Source organism: Hypanus sabinus, chromosome 8 (assembly GCF_030144855.1).
Source record: "Hypanus sabinus isolate sHypSab1 chromosome 8, sHypSab1.hap1, whole genome shotgun sequence".
Lineage (NCBI taxonomy): Eukaryota > Metazoa > Chordata > Chondrichthyes > Myliobatiformes > Dasyatidae > Hypanus > Hypanus sabinus.
Window position 1 is genome coordinate 137736740 of NC_082713.1, and position 22052 is coordinate 137758791.

Below are 22052 nucleotides of genomic sequence, written 5' to 3' on the forward strand. Positions count from 1 at the left end.
TCTATTGTTACCTTTGATAAACATTAGTTAAGGACTTGTTGAAAAAATCCTCCATGTCTGTGAAATTCACATTAGGGTGAGTTTGCAGAGCTAAATGGGAGTTTTGCACCTTCTGAGTGGAGTTTGAAGTGAAATTGAAACCCAAGCCATCCAACATTGAAATTAGAACATTTTTCTCTCAGCCAGTGGTCAGCTGTACCAAGAGATGATTAAATTGCTGATCACCAATGCAAGATGCTCTAATTTTCACTTGCTAGGGCTGGTATTCACAATCTAGTGATAGGTGAGAATATTAATCTCAAAATGCTAATTTTTAAAAATTGAATTTAGTGCTCCTAAACTGAAGTACGTGTTTCCAAGTTTGCTGGTTCTTTCTGCCATGTGCATGTTTCTGCATACCTCCTGCATTTTCATTTGCATGGAAATATTTCCAGAGCAGTATAATGCCCCTCAAATAGTATCTGAGATAACTTTGTAATCCCATTCATTTTAGGACCTAGTTCCTCAGCACCTCATGCTATCTCCATATTACCACAGAAACTTCATCCAACTGCAGACCCTCTGACTTTTAACTCTGATTTCTCCGCTAAAATTTCTCTCCCATTTACTGCAAGTTATACTTATTTGATAATGTGACAACACGCTGAAGATTGCCACTTCCATTTATACATTTTACTTTTCTGCTTTTTACAGCTTCTGAACTGCTTTAACCTGCTGCAATACTCTTTCATTTTTCTGGGATCCAATGCTCTCTAATATACCTATCCCAACTCTTAAGCACTCCTCGACCAACATCTCATGGCTACCTTGGTCACATTTAAGCTTTCCTTTATGTGTCCATGCAAGTATTTGTAAATACTACGTAATTTATCAGCAACAAATCTAAATGTCACCATCCAACATTGCTGTTGATCTACTTAAGATGTTTGTTGGATCTTAATCTCTCCAACTGCTTACACAGAAGACCCTTGCAAACCATGGCTGGACAACAGAAAGTACTGTAAGGTTTTGCTCACCTCTAATTAATCTATTTACTTAAGAGTCATCTGAAATCAAAAGATCAATACCATAATTGAACACTTCACTCCTGTAGTGCAAACTTTTTAAATCTTCCTTTCCTCATTCAAACAGGCTACCTGGATCTGAAATCTACTGCAATGCTGCCAATGCAACTTTTCTTTCTGACCAATGTGTTAACCTATAGAGTTCTTATTAGGCGCTGGCCTTCCCCAATCTCCTTCAAATGAGCCATCATGATTCTCCCAAGTCAATTTTAAAAAAACTTGATTTCTCTACTCTTCCAAATCACCTTCCATCTTCAAGCATCCTCTTCCTCAATGTTTTCCCAGACTTCATGTTTCCAATTCTTCATTATGTCTAATGATTGCTGCAGAGATGAACCAGCTCTTAATTGGATGCACTCTTATTCTCGTTAGGATTTGCAGATAGATCTCCCTACCCTCACTGTTTTTAGTTGTCAGGATTTACCAGGCCATCTTTCTCTTACCCATCTCTACAATCACTTAATTCAACTCTTATCTATTGAATCATAGCCAGGGAATTGCTTGCAAAAGGCTTTTATTTCTGTTCCATACGGTTAGTGTCCCCAAGAAATAGTCCTTGATGCTCTCCTATCTTACTATCCTTCAGTAACATCATCCAAAAACAGCTTGTTAATATTGCCCGTTCCTCCCAACAGTTACCTCTTAATGGGAGTAGAATTGGGCCATTCAGTCCATCAAGTTGTCAACACCATTTGATAATATCTGATTTATTTTCCTTCTCAACCTCATCTTCTCCCCTTCTCCCCATAATATTGAGTTGAGTATGGATATTACGTACTAGCTGTCTAGGTATGCAAACCTGGGCAGTACGATATGGAGAGTGAGCTGTTGCCCATGTAGCAAGCTCCCCACTCCACTCATCCGATGAACCCAAAGGAATGGCATAGACCGATACAGTTTGGTACCAGAAGCGTTGCAGGAGTTGCCAATCAGCATTGGACTCAATGTAGGACTTAGGGATTCCAGCTCCGGATTTTTCCCTCAGGGGGTTTATTCCCAAAGCCTTCCCCATGAGTGGGTATAGCTGCAAGGCAGCAGAAGTTTGAGATCAGAGTTTTCCTTGTCCTAGATGAACAGTCAACCACAGATGATGAGTCCCATCTCCCTGAACCTATCAACCTCTGCTTTAAATATACTGTCTGATTTGGTTTTCACAGATCATCACCTTCTAGTTAAAGGAATTCCTTATCTCTGTTCTAAAAGGATGTTCTGTTCTAAGACTCTGGTCCTAGACTTTCCCACTACTGGAAATATCCTCTCCACTTCCACTCTATCTAAGCCTTTCAATAGTCAATGAGATCCCCCTTCCTTTCACTAAACTGGGTGAGGACAGACCTAGAACCAGTAAATGCCCTTCATACATTAATCATTTCACTCCTGGGATCATTCTTGCAAACTTTTGGATCATCTCCATTGCCAGCATATCCATCCTTAGATATGGGACTCAAAATCCTGATTGTTCTATTGTTTCTAACTTGTTGAACAAGAAGTTACTTTTAAGATAGTACAATAAAATAATATTAATCTGACTAGTTGGGAACATTAGTGCCAACCTAGCAGATTTTCTGAATTATTGTATGTGACACAGTACTGTGTTACACCATAGAATTATTTAGTTCACTAAGCTTCAAGGAGTGTGGGAATTGGGATCCCTGCTAGGTTTACAGATAAACTTTAACTCCCAGTGAGTTTTAGGGAATTATGGGTATTGATTCCTAGTGGGAAATGAGCACTCAATGAGCTGGATGCCAAAAAAAACCCTGGAATTTCTGAAAGGTGAGACAGCACATGATTGAGAAGAACGAATCACCATTGTCTTTGCTCTCACATAAAGTCTATTCCTTAAGCATCGATTCCATTCTCATTCTTACCAAGTACCTGAGAGTGTTACGGTTATCCAGAATAAGCTTCTAAGTAGATGTCCGCAGCAAATGAGAAACCTGCTTCTTCCTATTCCTTCATTTTCCACTTGCTGCCTCTGCTCATCTGTTGCTGAACCTCTCCTCTGGGAAGCTTTTTCCACCTGTCGAACATTCCAGAGTCCCTTTGGTTATTCTCCGATATAAATTAGTGGAAAACTTGAAGCAGTTATTTTAATTTACACTCAGCCCTTTTATCACCTATGCTGTTCACGATTGGTGTTGACTTCTTATCAAGCAAAGCCTAGCCTTGTTCTTTCAAAATTTCAGTTTATTATTCCTTTCCCCCATCCCTTTACTCTAGTATAGTCCTCTGAGACATCTGTCCTGCCTTTCCAGACTCCTAATCCCTCGCAGGTGTAATTGCCCCGATGGTTAGAGTTTAGAACAGAAAGTGGACGCAGAGTCGGATAGAATCACGAGGGGTACAAAAATAGAACCATAGAGAAACGTGTTCATACTATGTTGTTCGACCTAGCGAATGGACCTAGAGCTCGCTCTCCTTCTTTGCGGTTACGAGCGGCTGTGGGCGGTCAGCCGCATCCTGTGGTGCGGGAGGGTGAACGAGTGGTCAGCCGCATCCTGTGGTGCGGGAGGGTGAACGAGCGGTCAGCCGCATCCTGTGGTGCGGGCGTCGCTGTTGCGGGAGGGTGAACGAGCGGTCAGCCGCATCCTGTGGTGCGGGCGTCGCTGTTGCGGGAGGGTGAACGAGCAGTCAGCCGCATCCTGTTGTGCGGGCGTCGCTGTTGCGGGAGGGTGAACGAGCGGTCAGCCGCATCCTGTGGTGCGGGAGGGTGAACGAGCGGTCAGCCGCATCCTGTGGTGCGGGCGTTGCTGTTGCGGGAGGGTGAACGAGCGGTCAGCCGCATCCTGTGGTGCGGGCGTCGCTGTTGCGGGAGGGTGAACGAGCGGTCAGCTGCATCCTGTGGTGCGGGAGGGTGAATGAGTGGTCAGCCGCATCCTGTGGTGCGGGAGGGTGAACGAGCCGTCAGCCGCATCCTGTGGTGCGGGCGTCGCTGTTGCGGGAGGGTGAACGAGCGGTCAGCCGCATCCTGTTGTGCGGGCGTCGCTGTTGCGGGAGGGTGAACGAGCGGTCAGCCGCATCCTGTGGTGCGGGCGTCGCTGTTGCGGGAGGGTGAACGAGCGGTCAGCCGCATCCTGTGGTGCGGGCGTCGCTGTTGCGGGAGGGTGAACGAGCGGTCAGCCGCATCCTGTGGTGCGGGCGTCGCTGTTGCGGGAGGGTGAACGAGCGGTCAGCCGCATCCTGTGGTGCGGGCGTCGCTGTTGCGGGAGGGTGAACGAGCGGTCAGCCGCATCCTGTGGTGCGGGCGTCGCTGTTGCGGGAGGGTGAACGAGCGGTCAGCCGCATCCTGTGGTGCGGGCGTCGCTGTTGCGGGAGGGTGGACGAGCGGTCAGCCGCATCCTGTTGTGCGGGCGTCGCTGTTGCGGGAGGGTGGACGAGCGGTCAGCCGCATCCTGTGGTGCGGGAGGGTGAACGAGCGGTCAGCCGCATCCTGTGGTGCGGGAGGGTGAACGAGCGGTCAGCCGCATCCTGTTGTGCGGGCGTCGCTGTTGCGGGAGGGTGAACGAGCGGTCAGCCGCATCCTGTTGTGCGGGCGTCGCTGTTGCGGGAGGGTGAACGAGCGGTCAGCCGCATCCTGTTGTGCGGGCGTCGCTGTTGCGGGAGGGTGGACGAGCGGTCAGCCGCATCCTGTTGTGCGGGCGTCGCTGTTGCGGGAGGGTGGACGAGCGGTCAGCCGCATCCTGTTGTGCGGGCGTCGCTGTTGCGGGAGGGTGGACGAGCGGTCAGCCGCATCCTGTTGTGCGGGCGTCGCTGTTGCGGGAGGGTGGACGAGCGGTCAGCCGCATCCTGTTGTGCGGGCGTCGCTGTTGCGGGAGGGTGGACGAGCGGTCAGCCGCATCCTGTTGTGCGGGCGTCGCTGTTGCGGGAGGGTGAACGAGCGGTCAGCCGCATCCTGTTGTGCAGGCGTCGCTGTTGCGGGAGGGTGAACGAGCGGTCAGCCGCATCCTGTGGTGCGGGAGGGTGAACGAGCGGTCAGCCGCATCCTGTGGTGCGGAAGGGTGAACGAGCGGTCAGCCGCATCCTGTGGTGCGGAAGGGTGAACGAGCGGTCAGCCGCATCCTGTTGTGCGGGAGGGTGAACGAGCGGTCAGCCGCATCCTGTGGTGCGGGCGTCGCTGTTGCGGGAGGGTGGACGAGCGGTCAGCCGCATCCTGTTGTGCGGGCGTCGCTGTTGCGGGAGGGTGAACGAGCGGTCAGCCGCATCCTGTGGTGCGGGCGTCGCTGTTGCGGGAGGGTGGACGAGCGGTCAGCCGCATCCTGTGGTGCGGGAGGGTGAACGAGCGGTCAGCCGCATCCTGTTGTGCGGGCGTCGCTGTTGCGGGAGGGTGAACGAGCGGTCAGCCGCATCCTGTGGTGCGGGAGGGTGAACGAGCGGTCAGCCGCATCCTGTTGTGCGGGCGTCGCTGTTGCGGGAGGGTGAACGAGCGGTCAGCCGCATCCTGTGGTGCGGGCGTCGCTGTTGCGGGAGGGTGAACGAGCGGTCAGCCGCATCCTGTGGTGCGGGAGGGTGAACGAGCGGTCAGCCGCATCCTGTGGTGCGGAAGGGTGAACGAGCGGTCAGCCGCATCCTGTGGTGCGGGCGTCGCTGTTGCGGGAGGGTGAACGAGCGGTCAGCCGCATCCTGTGGTGCGGGAGGGTGAACGAGCGGTCAGCCGCATCCTGTGGTGCGGAAGGGTGAACGAGCGGTCAGCCGCATCCTGTGGTGCGGGCGTCGCTGTTGCGGGAGGGTGAACGAGCGGTCAGCCGCATCCTGTGGTGCGGGAGGGTGAACGAGCGGTCAGCCGCATCCTGTGGTGCGGAAGGGTGAACGAGCGGTCAGCCGCATCCTGTGGTGTGGGCGTCGCTGTTGCGGGAGGGTGAACGAGCGGTCAGCCGCATCCTGTGGTGCGGGCGTCGCTGTTGCGGGAGGGTGGACGAGCGGTCAGCCGCATCCTGTTGTGCGGGAGGGTGAACGAGCGGTCAGCCGCATCCTGTGGTGCGGGCGTCGCTGTTGCGGGAGGGTGAACGAGCGGTCAGCCGCATCCTGTGGTGCGGGCGTCGCTGTTGCGGGAGGGTGGACGAGCGGTCAGCCGCATCCTGTTGTGCGGGAGGGTGAACGAGCGGTCAGCCGCATCCTGTTGTGCGGGAGGGTGAACGAGCGGTCAGCCGCATCCTGTTGTGCGGGAGGGTGAACGAGCGGTCAGCCGCATCCTGTGGTGCGGGAGGGTGAACGAGCGGTCAGCCGCATCCTGTGGTGCGGGAGGGTGAACGAGCGGTCAGCCGCATCCTGTGGTGCGGGCGTCGCTGTTGCGGGAGGGTGGACGAGCGGTCAGCCGCATCCTGTGGTGCGGGCGTCGCTGTTGCGGGAGGGTGGACGAGCGGTCAGCCGCATCCTGTGGTGCGGGCGTCGCTGTTGCGGGAGGGTGAACGAGCGGTCAGCCGCATCCTGTGGTGCGGGCGTCGCTGTTGCGGGAGGGTGGACGAGCGGTCAGCCGCATCCTGTGGTGCGGGCGTCGCTGTTGCGGGAGGGTGGACGAGCGGTCAGCCGCATCCTGTGGTGCGGGCGTCGCTGTTGCGGGAGGGTGGACGAGCGGTCAGCCGCATCCTGTGGTGCGGGCGTCGCTGTTGCGGGAGGGTGGACGAGCGGTCAGCCGCATCCTGTGGTGCGGGCGTCGCTGTTGCGGGAGGGTGGACGAGCGGTCAGCCGCATCCTGTGGTGCGGGCGGTCGTAAACGGCCGTGCTTCAGAGTGAGAGGGCAATGGCCACCACGCCGGTCCGATCGCCGAGTGTCCAACACACGAGTAGGATGAAGAAGGACGAGTCATTCCTGGGAAAGCTGGGGGGGACATTGGCAAGGAGGAAGAAGGCCCGAGAAGGTAGGTTGTGCTGGACCGGATGTGGGGAACAGGTGGGATGGTCTCAGCCTCTCGTTTTTTTTAAATTTTCAAAAATAAACTTAATTCAGAAAATAGACACAAAAGAAGATAGAAATGCAAACGCATATACGTTCATGGCCGTTATATTCAGTGGTGTAAACCCTTTAAAAAAAAACAAACGTAGCCCCATGGCGCTTATATGACTCACTGGGGTGGTACCCCTTTTCATTTTTGCTGCGACTTCTCCACCAAAGTCGCCCGCACTTGTGCGGTAGCGGAAGGAGCCTGTGTTGTCTCTCTCACTGACCCTTAGTATTAGCTGCTTCGAGCTTTAAGTACATCCCTCAGTTTGCACTCCTGTAGCTTGGACTGCAGCATTCATTATGGACATCTCATTGTGCCAGAAGACCAAGTTTTGGGCAGAGAAATGGCGCCTTTCACTAAATTGATAACTTTCTGTCTCGGCGTGTGTCCTTGGGAATAGCTCTGTGATCAGTGTCCTCTCTGTTAGACTTTTGGTGAGGATGGATCCGGACATTTTTGTAAATTCAATCAGCAAAAAAAGTGGTGATCGTCCCGTTCTCATCTCTGCCGTTCCGAGTGCAGAGTGCGTTAGGGTTGACAAGTTGTAACAGAAAATATCTGACTGCCAGACTCCTTTCGCCACCAGTCAAGTGAGGGTTTTGTTGCTTGTTGGTGAGATGTGGTGATGAGGCATTCCGCCAGATGGTTTGGACAGTCTGCTCTGGGAACCAATCCACCATTTCTATAGTGACCCTGTCACTGCCAAATGGACTTGAGGTGAAAGATTGCAATTTCAGGTAATCTGTTCTCCCTCCCTCCCTCCTGATCTGTCCAATTCCTCCCACACCCGCCCAACTTAGTGATCTGATCAACATTTCCCCCTCCTCCATACAATCCATCAGGCTATCACTCTCACTTTTCCCCAATGATTCCCCCGCACCTTCCCATCTGCCTTCCCATGTTCTCTAGTTAGTTCTATGCTCCACCTTTTCTTCCCATCAGATTTCTCTATCTGCAGCACTGTGCCTTTCACCTATCACCTCTAGCCTCTGTTGCCACAGGTCGAGAACTCCTTATCTGAAATGTTTGGGGCTAGAAGTTTTTTGGATATCAGATTTTTTTTCTGATTTTAAAATATGTAATGAGATAGCTTGGGATTGCCATAATTTCCTATGCTGAATTTATACCAGTAATGCAGTCTTTGTCTTGCACTTGTTCATCACACATTACTTAACAATAAAAAAATATACTATTAATGTAATGAAAATATGTGTACAAGGTAACAAAAGCAACATTGGGAGAATGCCTGATCAGGTAGCTGTTCAAGTATTGAACAACACCAGACAATGGCAGACTTTCAGTCTCCACCTGCAAAAGTTTACAGTACACTGTATTTGTATTTTACTTTTTCTTAGATTTTATGTAAACTATAAAAACAATCAGCACTTCAGACTTGTTCTGGTTTTACTTTTCATCAGTGATGCTTTAAACATTTAATGCTGTTATGTAAGCTATAAAAACTATCTGCATCGTAGACTTGTTCTGGCACTAGATTTTTTTGATCAGCTGACACGTTAAACCAGTGATTCTCAACCGTGTTTTAGCCACGGTTCCCTTAGGAGCTCTTCTCAGGTTCCAGGGCCCCCCTTTCAAACAGGGATACAACATGAACAGATAGAAAATAATTTATTATTGAACACCAAGAAAACTTGAACATTCTGGCATACTGGACAAAACTTTAAAAAAGACTATGAAACTAAACATCTGTCAGGCTTAATGCGATCCTTGAGCTTGGTGCTTTTCTGCAATAGGGCTCCAAATTAGATAGTGACTGTGGGAGGTCACCTCTTGTTGTGATATTAATTCTGTTCCTGGATTTTGTCAAGGAAGCTACCTTGCAGAATCTGCTCTCAACCAAATACTTTGAGGGAAAGGCAATAAACTTAGGCTTTTTCCCACAGTGTTGTAGATTTATTCGGCAGATCATGCTTGATCCAAAAATCTTTTTGAAACTGACTGAACTGACGACGTGCAGTTATATCACTCTGAAGATCAATCAAACTCTCTTGAATTTCTGCCTCAACTTAGGTGGGTTGCACTTCAAATGGATTCAAAATCCAATCCTGGATACTGAGGTTTAACAGGTCATTAAATCTTGCATATCCTTGTGCATCTGGTTGAGATGTTTCACATAAATGGTAAGGTCATCATCCTTCAGTGCCTTTGCGATCCTCTTCAGGTTTGGAAATTGTAAAATTCCCGACGTCCCATATTGTGGCAATAGACTTCAAGTTTCTTAAGGAAAGAAACAATGGCTTCCTTACAGTCTACAAGGTTACTGTTTTTGTCCTGTAAGGTCTTGTTTAACAAATTAAGTTTCTGAAAGATATCTGCCAGATAAAATATGTCCTCTTTAGCATCAATGGGTCTTTCTCCATGCTCTGTATCAGACATGAAGGAAACTGTGGTGTCCCAGAGTGTAACAAAACGTTGAAGACAGTTTGTCTTGGAAAGCCTCCTCACCACAGTATGCAGCAGCAGCAGCATCTGGAAGTCTTCATCATTTTCTTCACACAGCTGCCGGAAAAGATCCTGAAGGGCCTGGGATATGATGACGTTTACAGCCTTTATGAGAACTGAAAGCAAAAGATTGAGACTCCTCCCAAGTTTTTAGCTACCAGGTGCTCCCTGTGAATTACGCAATGAATAGTAAAGACTTTTTTAGATGCAGTGCTGTCATGCAGTTCAAACACATGGGCAAAGATGGTTTTGCAGGGATGCAATGAAACCACACGATAAGTATTCCACTGAATACTGCTGACACTTTTTTCTTGCCAAGGAACTCATGGGTAGAATTATTTCTGAAAATAATAAAAATAATCATGAGGCATGATTTTGCTATTTTTTTTCTAGCTAAATCGACAACATTGAGTGGGAAATGGTTTAGGAAGCCTGCCTAAACGTTTTTGACTTGAGAATAAGCACGCGAATTACAGATACATTACTGACAAACAATGCTGTCACCCGGAGCCAGGGATTTTTCTTTTGGTGTCTTCATGTGCAGTAATAAACACTTTTCATAACCTACCTTGATGCATAATATATCCAAACACATAAACTTTAAAGTTACTAGGCTAACAAAAGGCCCAGCAAGACATGCTGATCTTCGTAGAATGAAGTATGGCGATAATGGATACAAGAACCCTTGATTGAATATGTTGACCCAATGCAATCTGATTCGCAACTGACTCGAAGGTGAGGCTGTGTGGGAGGGGCTTAAGCAATGAACTTACCAGGTATGCCGAATTCAAACGGTGTGTTGGAAAAATATTATAAATAGAAGGGAAACTATTGACCCCAATAAAGGTTGCTGCTTGGGTATTTCATCGGTTCAGTTACCAGGGCCCCCATAAACACTCGGGGCTCTCCTTCTCACAGTTTTCAGTCATTGGCCCCCTTCAGATGTGCCAGGGCCCCATTTGGCTCCCGTCGAGAATGGCTGCATTAAACAATTTAATGCCATGCAGTTTCTTAAATTTCTGCAACCGGCCTGCCGAATATGGCAATTATCTTCAATTTTCAGTTTGTCATGATAGATCTTTGCTTGTTTTATGATCAGCATGCCGGTAAGTGGCATGTGTTCCCTCTGACACTGATGAATTCATTCTTTCAAAACACAATTGAAATCTTCATTTTTTGCAATGTTTTTCTATTTTTCATTAACATTTGTTTATTACATATATGAAGCCACTTCTTAAAACTGTCTATGTTACGCAGAGACCTATAGAACCTTCCCAGTGTCTTGTGGGATTTTCCATTTGTGACATCAGGTCCGTGCTCAGAAAAATTTGGATCTCGGAGTTTTTCTTATATTGGAATTTCAGATAAGGGGTAATCAACCTGTATCTCCACACTTCCCTTTTCCATCTGCCTATCACCCATTCTTAGCTAGATATATTTGCCCCTTCCAACCTTTTTATTCTGGCTATCTCTCGTCTTTTAGTCCAGGTGAAGGGTTTAGACTTGAAACATGATTGTCCATTTTGCTTTACTGATGCTACCCTGACCTACTGAGTTGTTTTTCACTCCACTTTTCAGCAACTGCAATTGCTTGTGTCTCTGAAATGAGGAGAGATGCCTTCCCATACAAAGTGGTGTGTCTTTTGAAAATTTCTTCCCCTGACAGCTGTGGAGGCTCAATTACTGATTAATCAGGAAATTAATCAGTTTCTGGATATTAAAGGGATATGGGAATACAGCAGGAAAATGGTATTAAGATTTAATGTCAGCTGTGATCTTAGTGGAGAAGGCTCAAAGGGCTGAATGACCTTTTCCAGTTTCCTATGTTCAATTCTGAAGCAATTTTGCCTCCTTTAAAATGAAGTCTCTGCTGTTTTTTTCAGCTTTCAAATGTGATTTTAAAGTCAGAATTAACTGTTTGGAAATGCTCATTTTAGTTTTCATTTGAAGAGCTTCTTAATTTCTTGAAGAAAATGCATTAGTCCTCTTTAGTTTGAGTCTAATTTGTAAAATGTTCATATTTAAGATTTTTATTTTGCTAGTTTAATCAAATCCAAATTGTTTTAAATGCCTATTAATATTTTGTTTGAATCGGGATCCATTTAGATCCTATTTCATATTTGACTACTGTAAAGTATTTTTAGTGGCTGCATTTTGAGAGAGGATTTGGCATTTTTTTATAGAAAAGGAACTTCTATCCTGAAAATAAAACAAGAAATGCTGGAAATACTTTGCAGGTCTGGCAGTATATATGGAGGTATAAACAATGTAATTGCTTGAGGCTAGTGGTCTTTAGAACTGAAACTGTGGGAATTGACTGGCTTTCAACTTTGCTTTGGAGCACATTACAAGATAAATGTCAGACTGCTGTTTTATCGATTGCAGTTCAGCATTCAGGACCAATAACCAAGCTTCAAAACCTGGACATCTGTACTGCACTCTGTAACTGAATCCTCAATTCCCTTAGGAAGAGGCCTCAGTCAGTGTCTCATCCTCACTGTCTATCAAGACAGGTGTTTCTCAAGGGTGTGTACTCAGCCTACGCCTCTTCTACTGTCTCTACACTCAGAACTGTGTGGCTAAGCACAGCTAAGATGCCATCTATAAATTTGCCAATGATACCACTACTGTACTCCTGTAGGTAGATGAGGGGGCTTGCAGGGGTGTGATAGATTGACTTGCTGAATGGAGTTGCAACAATAATCTGGCACACAGCATCAGCAAAACCAAAGATCAGACTGTGGTTTAAGCAAGACAAAGTTGAGAGAACACACAGCAGTTCTTGTCGATGATGGAAAAGGTAAGCAGCTTCAAGTACTTGGGCATCGGCACCTCATAGGAACTTGCCTAGCCCGAACACATTGATGCAGTCATGAAGAAGTCAGGCCAATGGCTCTGCTTTGTTTGGAGTTTGAGGAGATTTAATATGTCACCAAAGGCTTGCAAATTTTTAGTGATGTATGCTGGAGAGCATTCCGACTGGTTGCATCATAGCCTGATATGGGCCCTCCAATGCACAGGATTGCAAAAGGCTGTGGAGGGATGGAGAATGAGTCAGCTCCATCATAGCCACAATCCTCCCACCCTTGAGCACATCTTCAACACACAGTTCCTTAAGAAACCATCAGGGAGGAGGTACGTGAGCCTGAAGACTTAATCTCAATGGTTTAGAAACACCTTTCCTTAGGCTCTCAGATTTCCGAATGGTCCATGAACACTAGCTAGCTATTCCTTTTTTCTGGCACAGTATTTATTTATTTTTTGTAATTTTATAGATTTGTATGTCTTTATACTGTACTGCTGCCATAAAACAATAACCTTCAAGTCATGTCAATGATAATTAATTTGATTCTGATTTTGGATTAGCGGTTACTGCCCTCAGCATTGTAATGCAAGTGACTTAATCATTCTTGTACCCAGTAAGAAGTCCATTGTTTCATTGATCTGAAACTTCATATACAAAGTTACTAAGTTCTTCTTTAAATCCTACATAGTTTTTAAAATTATTATTGGACATATTACAGATACATGGTAAATGAGTCATAATTTTGGGGGAAAACTAAATTCTGATATCTCGTTCATCATTTTATGTCAAACTTCTGCATTGATAGAGGAACTATACAGGCCTTTAACTGAGAACAATCAAAATAGACTATGTTGTGATGATTAATGTTGTTTGCTTTTTATGGAACTTGGTGTTGTGCAAGTTGATTAACGTATTTCAACCCCCAATGGTACTTACATTTTCCAAGTAATTCATGAGTTAAGTACTTTGAGATGCAAAGAGGATTTTTAAAAATATGGATGTTAAATTTGACAGCTCTTGTGCAATCTTTTGCATGTTGAGTTTGAGTGACCATGTGATTTTTGTTTCTGTTTAGCAGGTTGCAAAGGGAAGGTGATCCTTACCTTCTCTCTAGCACAGGGGAACTGCTGCCTCACAGAATCACTGTCTCGGGTTTAATCCTCGATTGAATGTTGAGTTTACAGAGATTGCATGCTCTGTCTGTGACTGTCACTTTACTCCAAATACTTAGGAGTTGGTAGGTTAATTTGAGACTCTATCTCAATGTGTGGCTGAGTGTAGAGCCTGGGTGGACTTAATGGGATTGTGGGGAGAATAAAATAGGAATTAGTACTGGATTAGCAAAAATAGTGCTTATTCTTGGTACAGGCCGAGAGGGTCAAAGGGCCTGTTTCTGTGGTATATTGCTGTGAGTATAATTCTTAAATTTGAATTGAACAAGCAGAAGTGGAATAAAACTGCTCAAAGCTCAGAAAGCATAGCAATAACCTTTTATTAGGTTATTGTACTTAGAAGTACTTAGGAAAGCAGTTTACTTAACATACTGTTCCTATGTATAGAGGTCCTTAACTCCAGATGATTTTTTGAGACCATAAGACATGGGAGCGGAATTAGGTCATTTGGCCCATTGAGTCTGCTCTGCTGTTCAATCATGGCTGATTTATTATCCCTCTCAACCACATTCCTCTGCCTTCTCCCTATAAACTTTGCCCTTACTAATCAAGAGCTTATCAAACTCTGGTTTAAATGTAACAAATTACTTGACCTCCACAGCATTCTGTAGCAATGAATTCCATTGACTCAGCACCTTCTAGCTAAAGAAATTCCTTCTCACCTCTTTTCTAAAGGGACATACTTACATTCTGAGGCTGTACCCTCTGGTCCTAGACTCTTCTCCCCGCGCACCCCCCCCCCCCCCCCCCCCCGCCAAACACCACCACTATTGGAAGCATCCTCACAATGTCCACTCTATCTCGGCCTTTCAATATTCAATGAGATCGCCCCTCATTCTTCTAAACTCCAGCGAGTACAGGTCCAGAGCCATCGAACACTCCTCATACATTAACACTGTTGTTCCTGAGATAATTCTTGTGAATCTTCAATGGACCCTCTCCAATGCCAGCACATTCCTTTTTAAATATGCAGCCAAAACTGCTCCCAATACTTGGAGTGCAACCCGATCAATGCCTTAGAAAGCCTCAGCATTAGATCTTTGCTTTTATATTCTAGTCTTCTCAAAATGAATGCTAACATTTTATTTGTCTTCCTCACTACTGACTGAACCTGAAAATTACCTTTATGGAATCCTGCAATAGGACCCCCAAGTCCCTTTGCACCACCAATATTTGAATTTGCTCTACGTTTAGAAAATAGTCTGTGCCTTTATATCTTCTACTGAAGTGCATGACCATACACTTCCCTGCACTGTATTCTGTCTGCCACTTCTTTGCCCATTCTCCTGATCTGTCCAAGTGTTCCACAGACTCCTTCCTCTTTCAACATTGCCTCCACCTTTCTTCGTATCGTTTGTAAACTTGGCCACAGAGCCATCAGTTCTGCCATCCAAATCATTGACGTATAATATGAAAAGAAGCAATCCCAACCCTGATTCTACGGAACACCACATCACCGCTGGCCAACCAGAAAAGGCGCCATTTAATTCTACTCCTTGCTTCCTGCCAGTCAGCCAATGTTCTGTCCGTGGTGAACTATGTGCCTGTCTGGACACGCCCCCTGCTGACTGCTCCTGTGGCTCCTCCCACAGGCCCCTGTATAAAGGCAATCTGAGGCCTGACGCTCGGCCTCAGTCTCCAGGACATAGTATGATGGACACTCACTCCTGGTTCCTTCTTCCAGTCAATAAAAGCCGATATCTCGCCTTACGTCTCAGTGTGAGTTATTGATGGTGCATCACTGTCCATGCTAGTCTCTTACCATGTGCCCTTATCTTGTTTAGCAGCCTCGTGTGGCACCTTGTCAAAGCCTTCTAAAAATTGAAGTAAACAACATCCACTGACTCTCCTTTGTCTATCCTACTGTTAGTTTCTCAGAGTATTCCAATAGATTTGTCAGGCAAGATTTATCCTTAAGCAAACCATGTTGACTTCAACCTATTTTATCACATGCCTTCAAGTACCTTGAAACTTCATCCTTAATAACAAACTCTTAACATCTTGCCAGGCTAACTAGCCTAAAATCTGTCTTTTGCCTCCCTCCCTTCTTAAAGAGTGGAGTGGCATTTGCAATTTTCCAGTCCTCTGGAACCATTTCAGAATCTAGTGATTCTTGAAAGATCACTGTTCATGCCAACACAATCTCTTCAGTTACATCTTTCAGAGCCCTGGGGTGTAGTACATCTGGTCCATGTGATTTGTCTGTTGTTGGATATTTCAGCTTCACAAGCTCCTTCTCCTTAATAGTAGTGACTGCACTCACTTCTGGCCCCTGACCCTCGTGAAATTTTGGCATTTTGCTGGAGTTTTCCACAGCAAAAACTGACACAAAATACTTATTTGAATTTGTCTGGTGTTTCATTGAACCCCATTACTACCTCTTCAGTGCCAATTCTCAGCAGTTTAATATCCAATCTAGCTTCTCTTCCACTGAAAAAACTTTTGGCATCCTTTTTTCAAAGCTCGAATTTAATGTCAGAGAAGTGTATACTATATACATCCTGAACTGCTTTTTTTTTCACGAACATGCATGAAAAAAGAGTGCAACAGAGAATGAACGACAATTAAATGTGAGAACCCCAAAGTCCCCCACCCAGTTCCCCCCCACGTGTAAGTGGCAGCAAGCAACGAGCTCCCCAAAAAAAAGCGCAACGATACTGTCACCGAGCTCAAGCATGTCCTAAGCAATAGCAAAGACACTGACCAAAGTTACCCCAAAGGCTTTGCATCTCATCCAACATTTGACAAACCACAGGTTCTCTCTCTCCCTGGCAAGGGAGAGGGAGGTGTTCCCCATTTTCACAGCAAGCAGGTGACATAACAACAACCCGCTGGTTTACGATGTTAAAAGTCCATTATGTTGCTTTTTTTCAAGCTTTGTGTCCAAAGGTTGCAAAGACCTTGGGTCTTCGGGCCCACAGTGAAAGATTTTCCGGCCTCCCTCCTGCCATGACACCGACCCTCGATCTGCCCATTTCCAGAACCGCAAGATCTTAGGCTTCTGAACATGATCAGGACTCTCAGGCCAAACCCTTGGCATGTCGAATGATGGCCAGTATTGGAACCCCGAGAACATGTCCCATTCCTGCAAAGAACTGAAACCTGCGTGTAACTCCAGATTATTACCTTTTTATTTCTGCATTTTTAATTTAATCTCTAGTTGTTCAAGTTCCCTCAGCAGAACTTCTTTTCTTGTTTCTTTCTACATTGTTGGTACCCTCATGGGCATGACTGGATTTTTTCCCTCCTAATTTGGAAGGGAAATTCCTCTGCAGCTCAGATGAGCTGTCCCAAACCTGGACACCTGGCAGACATTACTGCCTTTGGGACTCCTAATCCCTGTGACAGAGAATTGTATCTATTCCCCTGACTATATTACCCCTAATTCTAACTACCCTTCTCTTCTCTTCCCCTTCTTCAATGACTCCCTGAACCATGATGCCACGGTTCATTTGCTTGTCCTTCTGACAGTCCCCACTGGCAACCTCACGTGGAGCAACCATCTTAGACAAGCTGGGCAAACTCAAGTGGCGAGGCTCCTCCAGCACCTCCTCCTGGACCCCCCGCCTCACTTCCAATCACACCCTCTTGTCCCTAGTTACAGACCAAATTTGAAGTAAGTAATCTAATAGGTGAGACTGCCTCCTGAAACTCGTAACCCTTCCCCCTCCCTGATGCATCACAGTGTTTGAAGCTCACATTCCAGGTCATTAACTCTGAGCCTGAGCCCCCTCGAGCTTCCAGCACTTGCTGCAGACATGGTCACTAGGTAATGTAATGGTGTCCACCAGCTACAACACATCACCTGATTCTGCATCCCTATTTTATTTTAAATTTTGAAATTTGCTATCCTTTTTGTTATATAAAACTAATACTATATGTAATTAAAGTGTAGCATCCGTGCCCCCAATTTACCCCTGTTCTCCTAGGGTTAACCGCCATTGCCCCGCCAATAGTGCAATTCTTTGGTGTGAATACGGTGTAATGCCCCCCCAGTACACGCTTGCAACACAAATACCAGACAATACACCAAAGTCGAGTAAATAATTGCAACTTTATAGTTATCTCTTAGTCATGGGTTAGTAGAAACAGATAACCTAAAGGCACCAAATCAGTAAGTTTATCAGTTTGTGCACATAATATTTTAATACGTTGGAGCTCATGCCTCCAGTTCCATCCACAACGACCTTCCGAGCCTTCGGCCACCGTCCGAACCGCCGACATCCAGTATCCGCCGCCCTGGAACCGCTGTCTGCTCCTCACACATCCCCCCTTCTCACTTGCCTCCAGAAAAAGAGCATGAACTCCCACTCAGTTCACACGTACAAGATAGGTAAACAATTCTCCGTTGGTTGGTCCCCCCCCCCCCCCATCTACAGTTATAACCCAAACATTCCAGATACAGAAACCCATTACAGCATTAAGTAACATTACAGAGAAGCCATTTTGTTAGCCTGAACAGTTAACACCACAGTTACTGGTACTGAGAGTCCTACAAAAGAAAAAAACTCTTAGCTGTTCCTTCCTGCTATGCACCTCTGCCTTGCTGAAACCTCTCGAGCCAAAGCTACAGTTCTCCATTCTAACTCTACCCACTCCAACAATGGCTGCTCTGCTCAAATCTTACTTTTTTTTATATTGGATCAAGTAAATCTCACTCACATTGAGACTTGCTGTTTTTATTGGATCTTGCTGTCACTACCCCAAGGTGAAACTTACTCAATGACACTTCTGAACTTGATTCACCCAAATGATCATTCAGTGGTGTCTATTCCCATGTGTATTTGATTTTTTCTTCAAGATTTTTACTTTATTTATATAATTTGCAAATATTGCACACGGGACAAACCATGCTGTTCCATTTGCTTTATATTGACACCACATCTAAAATATAGAACAACACAGCACAGAAGCAGACAAGTTCCTGTGGCAGATGGCGTGAGGGGAGATGTGCTGGAAATGGAGGTGATGCAGTGAGAGCAGCATTGATGGTGGTGGAAGCGAAACCCCATTCTTTTGGTAAAAAGGAGACTACAGATGTCTTAGAAAGTAAAGCCTCATCCTGAGAACTGTTACAGCAGAGAGGAGGAACTGAGAGAAGGGAATTGGGGTGAGGACTGTACTCATTTCCCTTCCCCGTCAGCTTATTCTAGCTCCTGCCCTGTTCTTTTCCAGTCGTGATGAAGGGTTTCTTCCCAAAACGTCAACTGTTTATTTCTCTCCATAGATGCTGTCTGACTTGCTGAGTCCCTTCGTTATTTTTTTTTGTGTTGCTCAAAATTTCCAGCATCCACTGAATCTCTTGTGCTTATAAACATTCATCTGTTGTCTTCCTCTGCTTTGTTTCAATCAGACAGAATAAGAATGTTCCACGCCCAATGATTGGCTTCCGTAATCATAAGCATCAGCTGAAGTTAAATTGTGTATAAGTTTTATTTTCTAAAGACTGGTTCTCGTTTGAATTAATATCAGCTATATTTACATGCTTCCATAATTCCTGAACCCTTTCAACTCATGAGATGTGTTTTTGGCTATTACACTGCATGAAGTTAAAGCTGTTTTTAGATTTTCTTTCAGAAGTGTTATAGAATGATATGCATAGATTAGAGTTAATCTGTTTCCTCAGTAATCTTTTAAGGCAAGTTTCATTTTCTATCATTGTGGCAGTCTTCCTTATTTTATGCTGTTTCATTTATCTCACTGATGACTTCTGTTTATTTTGGTAAACCCCTTGTGTTTGTCCAGATATGCAAAGAATACTTTTTATCCCACGACACTTATAGAATGCCTGGCAGTAATGTGCACTTTCATTCAGTGTACGGCAGCAAAAAGGGGAAACAGAAGCTTGTTGTTGTCCTACCAACAGTCCCATTTTAAACTGTTGCCGCTGTATTGAAGACAGATCCTTAAACAAAAGTAAGTATGCCAGTAATCTAAATGATCAGCTTCAGGAACTTGACTTGAGTTATATTTGTTTGTTACACAGTACAATTTGGGGGGGAAACTCATTTTATAGGTTAGATGTGTTATATTTGCTAGATTTATTTTTTTCTGTTTCTTATGCTGGGCTACTTTCAATATTTTTGTTCAAGCAGTGAACATGATAGAATTGTGCAGGTTTACTGGGTGTAGATAATGGAGTTGAAGTTGTCAGGTCAGCCCAGATCTCACTGAATGTGGGAGCAGCATCAAGGGGCCAAACAATTTACTCCAAGTCCTAATTCACAGATTATATGTATAAAGAAGTCCTCTGGGCTTATTCTCATAATGCAGCATAAAGAGGTAATGCAGATTTAATTTTCTTCAATATATATTGAAAGATTTTAATCTTTCACTCTCTGTTGTTACTTTGTTGATTGAATGAATCCAGTATTTATTTTACTGTGGATGCTTTGTGGATGAATCTGATTGACTGGGTTGAATGACACTTTAATTTGAACTTTCATAATACTTTAAACTGAAGTTGAAATACCGTGTTCTGAAAAAGAGAAGTATGTTTAGTCCTACACTGTGTTCTTTGTTCATTGACTGTTTTTAATTAGTTGCAATATATATGGATTTTGTTTAAAAATTAAGATGTTTTCATAAGTTTACTGTGACTAGTTGCCATTGTGCATCTTACATTGCATCGTAGACCAGAATGGGGATTAAACAAAGAGAAAACTGAAATAGTTGTTCTTGGGTGCCAAAAAAAGAATGATTAAAAGTCTGTGCTCAATTAGAATCTCTGTTACACAGACCACAACCCAAGCCAGAAACCTTGGTGTTGTGATGGATTCGGACTTAAATTTTAGCTGCCACGTTAAGACAATTAAAAGTCAGTCTACTGACATCTTAAAAATACAGTGAGAGTTAAAGGGCTTGTATCTCAGCAAGATCTAGAAAAACTCATCCTGGCATTTATTTTTAGTAGGCTTGACTACTGTAATGGCTTTATCACAGGTCACTGTAAAAATGACCTAAGACTCCTGCAGCTCATTTAGGATGCTGCTGTCAGAGTCCTCACGAGGAGCAAGAAAGTAAAACTTATCACTCCAGTTCTCAGATCACTACAGTGGCTTCATGTCCATCGGAGGAATGACTTTATATTATTACCACTGGTTTATAAAGCACTGAATGGGTTGGGGCCAAAATACATCTCCGATCTCTGCTGCATTATGAACCTTCTCCAAACTCTCAGGTTGTCTGGGGCAGGTCCGCTTACCATCCCCAGGGTCAAAACTAAATATGGTGAAGCAGCTTTTAGCTACTGTGCTCCACATATCTGGAATAACCTTCCAGAGGATTTGAAGTTTGCCCCAACTTTAAGCTCTTTTAATTAAGCCTTAAAACTTTTCTTTTCACTGTAGCTTTTAATTTGAATTTGCTGCAGTAACTTCTGGTTATCATATCTATTTTGTGTGATTTTTTTCTGTTTTATATTGTCTGAAATTTTAATTTTGATGTTTAAATCTTGTTCTATGTAAAGCACTTTGAACTGCCTTTGAAACGTGCTATAAACTGCCTTTGAAAAGTTTGAAAAGTGCTATAGAAATAAAGTTGCATACTTTCTGGTCATAACATGAATCCCATTGCTCAATATAGCAACCGATATTTTGTCACATCCACAGCTGTTCACTTTGAAACTAATTCTATAATGGATAAAATAAATTTCTGTTTCTGAAGTTTGAGTAGTGCAGTGTTTTTGCCTTATGGACCATTTATGAAGACCCACACTCGACACACACTCAACATTTAAGGAGCAGCTTCATCGCCTCCGCTATCAGATTTCTGGGCAGTCAATGAAACCACATTTAACAAGTCCTTTGTCTTTTCCACTATTTATTTATTTTTGTAACTTACAGAAGTTTTTGTCTTGTATTGTACTGCTGCCAGAAAACAATAAATTTCACAGCAAACGTCAGTGTTAATAAACTCTGGTAAGTTCTGATTACACCAGAAGTCTTTTGGGTTCATTGACCCAATGGATCCCTGCTTTTGTTTAAGTACCACATGCCATCCACCATGCCCATCAATGTAGCTTTTTACTCTTTTCTCCCTAATACCTATCTAACCTCCTGAGCATACCTATGCAGTTTGTCACAACTGTTCTTTGAGGGAGTATGCCATACTCTGTGTGAAGAAATTATGCCTGAATTTCTTCTTGAATTTATTAGTAACTCCCTTCTATTTTAGCCAAAAATAGAATACAGTAAATGCTAGAACAGACAGCCATACTTTATTGATCCCGAGGGAAACTGGGTTTTGTTACAGTTGCACCAACCAAGAATAGTGTAGAAATATAGCAATATAAACCCATAAATAATTAAATAATAATAGGTAAATTATGCCAAGTGGAAATATGTCCAGGACCAGCCTATTGGCTCAGGGTGTCTGACACTCCAAGGGAGGAGTTATAAAGTTTGATGGCCACAGGCAGGAATGACTTCCTATGATGCTCAGTGTTGCATCTCGGTGGAATGAGTCTCTGGCTGAATGTACTCCTGTGCCTAACCAGTACATTATGGAGTGGATGGGAGACATTGTCCAAGATGGCATGCAACTTGGACAGCATCCTCTCAAATCGCAGATGAAGTCGCAAATGAAAATAAAAATTGTTAGGAATGTT

At 44.7% G+C, this 22052-nt stretch overlaps 1 protein-coding gene across 4 annotated transcripts in view; it reads left to right on the plus strand.

The window, feature by feature from the left end:
- Nucleotides 1–6686: 6686 nt before the first annotated feature.
- Nucleotides 6687–22052, plus strand: part of parvb (parvin, beta) — a 69818-nt gene continuing 54452 nt past the window's right edge. The window contains exons 1-2 of one of the 4 annotated variants that reach the window (XM_059977961.1): nucleotides 6792–6922; nucleotides 19190–19360. In XM_059977961.1, the coding sequence (XP_059833944.1) occupies nucleotide 19360 (1 nt within the window). In that variant the 5' untranslated portion in view covers nucleotides 6792–6922; nucleotides 19190–19359. Of the gene's footprint in view, nucleotides 6923–7714; nucleotides 7744–13303; nucleotides 13510–19189; nucleotides 19361–22052 lie in introns of those variants that run through there. The other 3 variants (XM_059977964.1, XM_059977962.1, XM_059977960.1) reach the window with 3 other exon arrangements.